The sequence below is a fragment of the Hibiscus syriacus genome, unplaced genomic scaffold, assembly GCF_006381635.1.
Source record: "Hibiscus syriacus cultivar Baekdansim isolate YM2019G1 unplaced genomic scaffold, ASM638163v2 tig00111298_pilon, whole genome shotgun sequence".
Taxonomy (NCBI): domain Eukaryota; kingdom Viridiplantae; phylum Streptophyta; class Magnoliopsida; order Malvales; family Malvaceae; genus Hibiscus; species Hibiscus syriacus.
Window position 1 is genome coordinate 300,152 of NW_024063047.1, and position 9,897 is coordinate 310,048.

The window sequence follows — 9,897 nt, forward strand, 5'->3', positions numbered from 1 at the left end:
AAGGCAAGAACAAACGGTTGGTTACCGGTAACCACCAACAATTAAAAAGTTACTTTGTTTAAGTACTATGATAGTCACATCTTAATTACTTGCATCGTAAGGTAATTAGTTGCTTAACAATGTGGTTATAACACCACCTAACTAATTAATTATTTTTTTTAATTATAAATGTGAGAAAATAATTATACTTATAAGACCAGGGGTCGATTTAATATTATTTTTGAGAAGTGTAACGGAAAATTAATTTTGAAAAGTTTGGTATAAGATTTAAGTACTACTATTAAAATATGATTTTCTGAAGACAAATATTTTATAAACTAAAGAATATACATTTAAATGACATTTAAATCATTTAATATAATATATATATATATATATATTAAAAATTAGGTAAATTATATATTTGGTATTCAACTATAACTTTTGATCCATTTTGGTCACCCGACTATTTTTCCCTCAAAATCATAACTAAAGTACATTTTGGTCACCATAGTTAGAAAATTAATAGAAGTGTTTATGTGATTTTTTTTTTAATGTTGACTTGGAAGTACCAAATGACAACTAATGTCCGAATAAGAAAGTACAAAAGGAGTGGTCCGAGTGACTGAGTCTGTTGCCGAACAAAAGCTGAGTCAAATAACCTTTATGGGACCTCCGCATGGCTATGCCATCACATTTCTTCCTTTTTCTTTAACAAACATTACAATAATTATCGATTTTAACCGAAATTATTATAATCAAATTAAAATTAAATTGATATATAATTGATTTAAATATTTAAAAAATATAATAAATTGAACTAAGAGTAAATGGTGAATAAAATTTAGCTCGATTTAGAAAAATTTAAATAAAGTGAGTTATAAAATATGATTCAAAAAAATCAAATTTTTAATAATCAATAATTATTTTCTAAGTTTGAATCAAATCTCTCAATTCTGCATGACATATATATATATATAAAATATATGTATATCATATATAATTATAAAAATTATTTAAATTACAATCAATTAAGACTAAACGTTATAAATTTTTATAATTAAATATAAACTTAAAGACTCGATAATAAATAGAACATGAAATAGTTTTCACTGCCCAAACTCAATTACAGTTGGGAACTGGAGACGGGAAAGGAACAAAAGCTTTCTCTCTATCCTCTTTTTCCCTTTGTTTTTTTACTTGCCATTGTTGTTAATATTTCTCTCTCTTTCTTTTGGAAAAGAAGGAAAAGCATTTCTCCAAGGCCTCCAAAATCATCCAATATACCCCTTTTCTCCCTTCTTCAGATTCCTCTTCTTCTTCTTCCCTTTGTTTGTGAGCAAATCATCTGCAGTTTCTTTCAGTTGCTTCACCATGTTCATCTCTTAAGCTTCAAACTCTCCTCCTCTGCTTTGCTCTTCACACATTTAACCTACATTTCTAATCTACAACCTGTATGTTATACCACTGTTTCAGCTGCTTTCCTAATTTGGGTTGTCTTTGCATTTTATTTATTTTGTTCACATTATTCCCTTTCCTGCATGGGATTTTGACCACTTTTCATAGTTTCATTTTTTGGCATTCTGGGATCATACTGGTTTAGTGGTTTATGCTTTCTTTGCAATTGTTTTTAAATAATGATGTATATGTTTGGCTTTTTTGAAGAACAATAAATTGTGGGTAACAAGTAATAATGTGGGTTGGAAATTTATTGGAATGTAGTTGGAAATCTGATATGTTTAAGTTAGCTGCTTTTGTAAGTAAGAGAGAAATCAAAGAAGAAGAAGATAATTGCAGTCTATAAAGGGAAATGATAAGTACCCTTTTATTATTGCATAGAGAAAGATGATATCAGTCCTGTTATCATTTTCCTTTTAAAAAATAGAATTCTCGCTTTATTTGTTGTGAAATGTACAGATTATAGTCTATCTTTCCAGCTCAGAACACAGCTTTTGTATTTTTATTTTGTTTTCCCAAGTGTAGGAAATTCCACAGATTCTTTGCTCAAATTTGGAAGTAAGTTGAAATTTTGGAGTGTCTAGCTGAACCTTGGGTACTTTGGCAGCTGCTTCTTTAGATCTGTAGAAATCCTTTAGGTCTATGCACTTTTATGTTCTGCTTTGAGTTCATTCAATATTTTGGTCGAGATGATTTGCTTTTGTTACTCGAATATGGTCTGTCTATGTCTTGTTTGCTTGATTTGAGCTTTTTTGGTACTCGACGGTGTTTGTATAGGTTCGATATGTGTGTGCGCCTGTGCGTGTGTTTTTTTTCATAGTCTTTTGTAAGGTTAATTATGCAAATTAATATTGAGTTGCGAGTTCTCGGTTTGCTTTAAGATCTATGATTAACAAAAGTGATATTTTAGCGTTTGGTTTGAGGTTTGATCATAAGGTGTTTTCTTTTGTATCTATCTATAAGGAGCAGAGAATTGACGTAAAGATGACGAAGATAAGTCCTGACATCGATGAAACAATGCTGAAAGAATCGATCATAGCTGCTTCAGCTGATGTGAGCTTTGCTTCTGATCACTTTCCAAAGTATAAATTAGGACCTGACAATCAGATTTTGGAGGAGCCAACAGGGGATAACAATGGTCCGTCACTCAAGGAGGTTGTTGAAAGGGAAACGACACAGTTATCCGAGCAGCACAAGCGACTCTCAGTTCGTGACCTGCTAGTAAATTTGATAAGAACCTTGCTGCTGCTGCGAAATTGGCTGATGAGGTGGGAACCATCTTGTTTTCGGTTACTCAAATATCAACTCAGTTATTCTCTTTTTGCCATTCTACTCGATCTGGAATTTTCCGGTATCTGAATGGAAAGATCACATCTATAGTTTCTTTGCTTAACTCTCTTTTCTTCCATGCATTTTCAGATGACAACACCGTAACCGTCTCATTGACAACGGATGATATAGTGAATAACACTTGTTTTCTTTTAATTTAGGCCAAGCTTAAAGAGGTTGCTTCTTTGGAGGGGCATGTTCTTTTGAAAAAACTTAGAGACGCCTTAGAATCTTTGAGAGGTCGTATGGCAGGGAGAAACAAGGAAGATGTAGAGAAAGCCATCTCTATGGTTAGCTGTTTTGCCTTATCATTTCTATATTTTCATTTAAGTTTTGTTTGAAGCTTAATGTATCATACATATCAATAGAAGCTGTGTTTTATTTACAAATTCTAAGCGTTTTCATTGTTAAACGTGCTTTCTTCTGCTTGATATAAAATGTCCTCTATGATTTCGATGGTATTTCTTTCATCTTAAGACATTATAAATACTGATTTTTTTGGCAATAACTATCCCTTTCACCCCTTACATGTAGGTTGAGGCATTGGCAGTTAAATTGACCCAAAATGAAGGAGAACTGATTCACGAAAAGTTTGAAGTGAAAAAACTGGCAAACTTTCTCAAGCAGGTCAGCTCATGAAAGTCGAGTTTTGGATTGTGTTCTTCATTCTCTTGATATGTCAAACGAAGATCATCCTTTTCAGGAGCTTGCAGTTTTGCTTTTTCTTTCTGTTAAGAAGAAAACAACTTCAGGAATCTTTTTATTGCTAATACAGTTTTCTATTGCCTGCCTCCAAAATTATCTTTTTGAAGGGTCTTATGATTTCAATTTTTACCGAATTGAATGTATTCCTTTTCTGTATCCAGGCTTCTGAAGATGCTAAAAAGTTGGTCAGTCAAGAAAAATCTTTTGCTTGTGCTGAAATTGAAAGTGCTAGAGCCGTAGTACAGCGATTTGGAGAGGCCCTTGACGAGCAAGAAAAGAATCCAGAAAATTCACAAAAAACACAGGTATAGTTGAGTTATTCCACTAGATACATCATAGCAACTGTAAGTTATGGTTAATGAGTACAAAACAGTGTCTAGTCAGATGGCATTTTAGACCGCAAATTCAGACTAAATAATAATGCTCTTCGTAGACAGTCCTGGAAACACGGCTGGAAACACGACAAATAACACATCGTGATTGAATATTTTGACGTTGAAGATTGTGTGGTACTTAATTCATCTTTGCTGCTATATCTTGCAGGAGGTTGAGGAGCTAATTGGGGAAGTTCAAGAGGGTAGAAGAATTAAATTGATGCATCAGCCAACCAAGGTTCGTGTGTGCGTTTGTGATTAAATGAAAACATAACTACAATTTGCCTTAGATAAATAACTTCGTCTCCTAGCTTTAAGGAACTTAGTGTCCAACTGGTGCACTCGTCATTTGTATGCTTAATCAACATGTTGAGGCTTCTAACGCAACACTGCTTACTACCTATGTCATCAATCGAATTCTAGAATATTGGAGTCATTACTGATGCATACTTTTTTCTAGTTTTCCACATAGTATGAAACACTTTGCCTCTTCTTTCTCATTATATGACGTCGAAGACGACACAGTTTAGCTTGATATCTAGTTTTATAGTTCGAGTTTTCTCCTACAATTATTATTTACACTTCTTGCTGACGTTTACATGCATGGCAAAGTAGTAGAGGTTTTCGTTAAAGATATGGTTTTAATGTAATGGCGGCTTTTGGATCATTGCAATATGCATTATGTTTTCAGGTAGTGGACATGGAGCATGAACTTCTTGCTCTTAGAGCTCAAATTCGAGAGAAATCTCTATTCCAAGCAAAGCTTCAGAAAGAGGTCGGTTGAGTTTTTTCTTCCTTTATCTTGATACTAATCTCAAAAACTCAAATGTTCATGCTTGAAACTGGTGTAATCTGGTCTATGATAATTTCTGATGTTCTAATCTATGCTGGTTAATTTACAGTTGGCAATTAACAAGATGGCCGAGGAGAACAAAGCCCGTGTTTTCGGTTTTCATGGTTCTGGAACTCTTGGTTCATGCTTAAAACTCCAGCCGTGTTGTGATAACGCTCCATCACTTTCAAATTCGTTGATTCAGTGGTATCGACTATCATTTGATGGAAATCGGAGGGAAATAATTTCAGGTGTCCGTTCCATGAATGTTCTTTACATTGTTGCTTGATAACCTGTATCATTTACATTGCATTCTACTCTTGTAACTGATCTTGGTTTTTGGTGTTATCAGGTGCCAACAAAACAATGTATGCCCCAGAACCACTTGACGTTGGCCGAATTTTGCAGGCTGAGATTCTCTCGAATGGCCGAAAAATCTCTGCAACAACTGCCAAATCTATTGAATCTGGTTAGTTTAAACCTGAATGCATTAGTGTTTCGATGAATAGAAAAGAAAGCGAGAAAGGTTGATAGAGTTACTTTTACAGCTGCAGGTTTGGGAAGCTACGTCGAGACGCTTTTGCGGAAATCCAGCAGTGAATTTAATGTATGAATGATTCATTTCTGTTGGTTACTTCTAGAGCTGGTCCACATGATAGGAATACTTGTCTCGTCCACTTCTAATCGAAGTTTCGTCGTACTATGTCTTTTTGTAGGTAGTCGTTTCTCAAATCAATGGACAAGATCATCCATCACGCTCGACTCACGCATTCAATATAGGAAAGATGAGGATCAAGCTCTGTAGAGGATGGATCACAAAGTCCAGAGAAAATTATTCCTCATCAATGCTGGTGATTATCTTACTTTTCTCTTAATGTACTTATTATTCTGTAAGTACTTTTTTCCCGTTAACCCGTTCTCACATCGTTTCGGATGTTCCTAATGAAGCTATGCGGAGCTAGAGGTGACGCTAACGCACGGGCCAAGTCATTGTTTTGGCAACCGAGGAAAGGTCTCTCTTATGTATTAACATTTGAATCAGATAAAGAACGAAATGCAGCTATCATGGTCGCACGAAAGCACGCTCTCGATTGCAACGTACGTCCCTAAACAAAGCTGGTTTGTTTTCGTTATTTGTTTATCTTCCGAAGAATCTCGAAAACCAAGTGAAGGAATATGTTGTGATTGTGCAGGTGATGCTGGGGGGACCAGATGATGAAATGTAGAAGTAGAAAAGGAAAATCCAACTGAAAGAGTGTCTTCTTTTTGTGCAATATTTGTACGGTGTGTTTGGTAATGAGGGAGAAGAATATGTAAAATTGGGGTTTGACCCTTTGGGTTTCTACTAATTTGGTTGGTTAATGTCATTGTTTAGGCAGAGTGTTTTTTTGGTTTGCCTAATCACCACTTGTAACATGTTTTGCTTTTTAATTGATTTTATTGCTTGATCTGTGCTCCATTTGCTTCTTTTAATGTCCGTTTTACTTACGTTCGGAGTTTGTGACCGTCGTTCTCATTCTCCGAACAAATCAGGGTTACGAGGTTTCTTTTTCCTTGATTGAAAGCTTCCCTAGAGGGAAGACGACACGATAGCATCGAAGCAACAGCTGAGCATGACCGGTGACAAAAAAGAGATAAAGACACCGAAAGATGATAGGCGGAGATGACATTGTAGGAGGACAAACACGGATACTTGACCCTGACGCCGGCTGAAGAAGACAAAGAGGGTGAATCTCCCAAGCTTAAAGGGGAGATGTGAGGCTAAGGATAGACCAAGGATCTTGGTGTTACGAGTATGGTGTTACGGAACTAGTAACATTATCCAATACGACGTCGTTTATTGAATTTAATATCACGAGTGACATTATTTTATACTATGCCACTTCTATGTTTGTTCTTACGAGTTAATAACATTAACCGAATAATAATTATATTAAAATTTGAAAAAAGAAAGAAATGAAGGTACAAACGGTTTAACAAAATATTAAATATTATATTAGTATTTAGTTTGAATAAAATTATTAAAATAATATGTTAATGCTGATCGGGAAAAAATGACATAAAAAATAAGAAATATTAGTATTTAGGGATATGCTTCCGACTTGAGAAATTCATAATTAATCTTATATGATTAAGTATATTTTATAAAAAATAGATTTGAGTTGGGTTAGATTCTTTGAAGGATAAAGTTAATTAAGTTTAGAGTGAATAATAATAGTATAACTGACATTTATATTTAATAATATGTTTTCAGTTTTATCATTATTTATCTAATAAAAATAAGAATATATATTGTATCGGATCAGGTTGGGCAGTGGTTCTCAAAAAATTAAGTCAGGTGAGCTACCCTAAACTCAAGTCGATTCGAGTGATGGGTGGAAGGGTGTTATATTCGAGTCAGATTCGAATGGGTCAAAAAACCAATCTAACTTATGATCCTAAATAGCATCACCATTAATATTTTTAATGGAGGGTGACTAAAATAATTTTTTTAGAAAAACGGTGATCAAAATAAAAATGTAACATTAGTGATAATTTTACTAAAAAATAATTAGATAAGCAAAGTAGAAAACAGGTAATATGTTGATGACTAAGTGATATAGTTTACCCTTTTTATAAAAAAATTACAATGCAAAACCCTAGAATGCAAACGGGCAACTTTATTTTATCACACAGAGCCACATGGAGACAGGTAGGTTAACGGCTATAATTTGGTGCGTAATTTTATACCGTTGGATTAGAAACAATCCAACGGTGGTATTTTGAAAAAATCAAATATTCCCGTTGGCTCACCTTAGCTTCAAAAGGAAACCAAATCTCCCTCTTTCCTCTTATATTCTCTAAAAGCCCTAAGAGAAAGGCGAAAGAGAACATCGAAAGTGAAGAGACAACAACAAAAACAAAAAATGGCTTCAAGAACCATTGTACCTCAACAAGGGAGAGGTAATTTTAGGGATTTAGCTTTGTTTTGATTGAATCGCGAGTTCGGGTTTCGTTTTCTTTGTTGAATACTAGCTTGGATTTGTTTTCTTCTTCTTTTTGTTTGAAATGATTTTTATCTGTTTATCTTGTAAGTTTTTGGCGAAAAAAAGAAATGGGTTGTTTTTTATTTGGGTTTTGTTTGGTTAGGTTTTGTTAAAACTGTACGAATCTTTTAAGGAAATGATGAATTTCTTTAGCAGGCGAGGCCGAAGTTGGTGGCGCTGGAGCAGCTGTTCACAATCAGACGAATAAGAACGCAGCGGCCGGAGATGGGAGGAGCCGTCGTGCTTTGGGAGATATTGGGAACGTGGTGAACGTCAGAGGAGCGGCTGTTGAAGGCAAAGCCCAGCGGCAGATTCATCGTCCACTCACAAGGTCTTTTTGCGCTCAATTACTTGCCAATGCTGAAGCTGCCGCAGCCGTCGAGAAGAATAAGGTTTATTTTTATATGTAATTTATCTGATTTGAATGGTTTTGATTATATTCCTTTACTGGAAAAATAACAAAGTAACAAGAAAATCCTAATTCAAAATCTGCGTTTGTTTGGGATTTCAGAAAATGTATGTGTAAAAGTGGATAAAGCTCCTGTTCTTGATGGAGCCGCTGTGGTGTCTAAAAGAGGTGTAGCCGCAGTGCCAAAAGCTGTTCAAAAGAAACCGGTTGCTAAGCCGGTGCCGGCGCAGGCAGAAGTGATCGAAATCAGCCCGGATGTCAATGAAGTGGTGGAAGTGAAGGAGAAAAAGAGAAAGAAAAGGTTGTTGATGTGAAGAACAATAACAAAGTCACTCAAAGGGAAGAATCATCCAAGAAAAAGCAACATACTTTCTCTTCGGCCCTTACTGCAAGAAGCAAGGTAGTCAATCAATCTTTTGAATCTTTTTTCGAGTAATTATTATCGAAAACTTGAGGCAAAAATGTGACTTTGTTGTTGCTGTTCGGAATTCAGGCGGCTCATGGAATTGCAAACAAGCCAAAGGAGGAGATTGTTCATGATATTGACGAAGCAGACGCTGATAACCACTTGGCTGGTGTGGAATATGTTGAGGATATCTACAAATTCTATAAATCTATTGAGGTTTGCAAATAGATAACTACAAATTCCATCAATGTCTAACTTGTAATTATAATTTTGAGTTTTCCACATGCTGAGACTTACGAAAATGTTGTGGAAAATGCAGAATGAGAGCATGCCAAATGACTATATGCACTTGCAGACCGACATTAATGAGAAGATGAGGTCAATTCTTGTTGATTGGCTGATTGATGTTCATCAAAAGTTCGAGCTTTCACCCGAAGCTCTCTATCTTACCGTCAATTTGATCGACCGATTCCTATCGGTGAAAGTTGTCCCGAGGAGGGAATTACAACTGCTTGGCATGAGTGCCATGCTTATTGCCACCAAGTATGAAGAAATCTGGCCCCCTGAGGTCAATGATCTGGTATGCATTGCTGACAGAGCTTACACTCATGAACAAATACTTTTGATGGAGAAAACTATACTGGGAAGGTTGGAATGGACTGTGACAGTGCCTACACACTATGTCTTCCTAGCTCGTTTCATCAAGGCATCGATCCCGGATCCGAAAGTGCGTTTTTACTTCTTATAGTCACTTGTTAGTTTTTAGATGAAAATTTACATATGGTTGATGTGTTTTGTGTTGTGTGTAGATGGAAAACATGGTATATTTCCTAGCTGAGTTGGGGATAATGCACTATGAGACCATTCGATTCTGCCCATCAATGGTGGCTGCCTCGGCCGTCTATGCCGCTCGATGCGCTCTAAACAAGTCGGAGTCTTGGACCGACACACTCAAGTTCCACACTGGTTACTCGGAGTCACAGCTCGTGGATTGTGCTAAGCTGCTGGCTTATTTCCATTCCAAGGCTGCTGAGGGCAGGCTTCATGTTGTGTATAAGAAGTACTCGAGTTCTCTAAGAGGGGCAGTTGCATCGGTTCCGCCATCCAAAAATCTATTATCTGCTGAGAGTAGGCTTCAAGTTGTTTAATACTTGGATTTTGTTGTTATAGGGTTTGGAAACTAATTGTTGTGCTTCTTTCCCAGAGAAGCATTGATTTGATGCCTTTAAGAAGAAGATCCATTTGAATAACAATTATATTTGTTGATGAATGAAAAACAACATGAACCATTGTCTCTATAAGCCATTTTATGCCACTGTTCGTCACCAATGTACCTAAGTTTAGAGTGTTGAAATGCCGAAAAGTATTGGCATTTGCAT

The 9,897-nt window shown here is 35.8% G+C and overlaps 1 protein-coding gene and 1 pseudogene across 1 annotated transcript; both read left to right on the top strand.

Moving 5' to 3' along the window:
- The first annotated feature begins 1,361 nt into the window (after positions 1–1,361).
- LOC120157986 lies at positions 1,362–5,919 on the top strand (annotated as a pseudogene).
- Positions 5,920–7,535: 1,616 nt separating this feature from the next.
- On the top strand, positions 7,536–9,820 carry LOC120158005 (G2/mitotic-specific cyclin S13-7-like). The gene is given in 7 exon segments (XM_039168948.1): positions 7,536–7,620; positions 7,857–8,095; positions 8,175–8,408; positions 8,411–8,512; positions 8,606–8,734; positions 8,838–9,245; positions 9,328–9,820. Coding segments are annotated over 7 exon segments (1,488 nt in total). The 5' UTR covers positions 7,536–7,583; the 3' UTR covers positions 9,667–9,820.
- Positions 9,821–9,897: the final 77 nt, after the last annotated feature.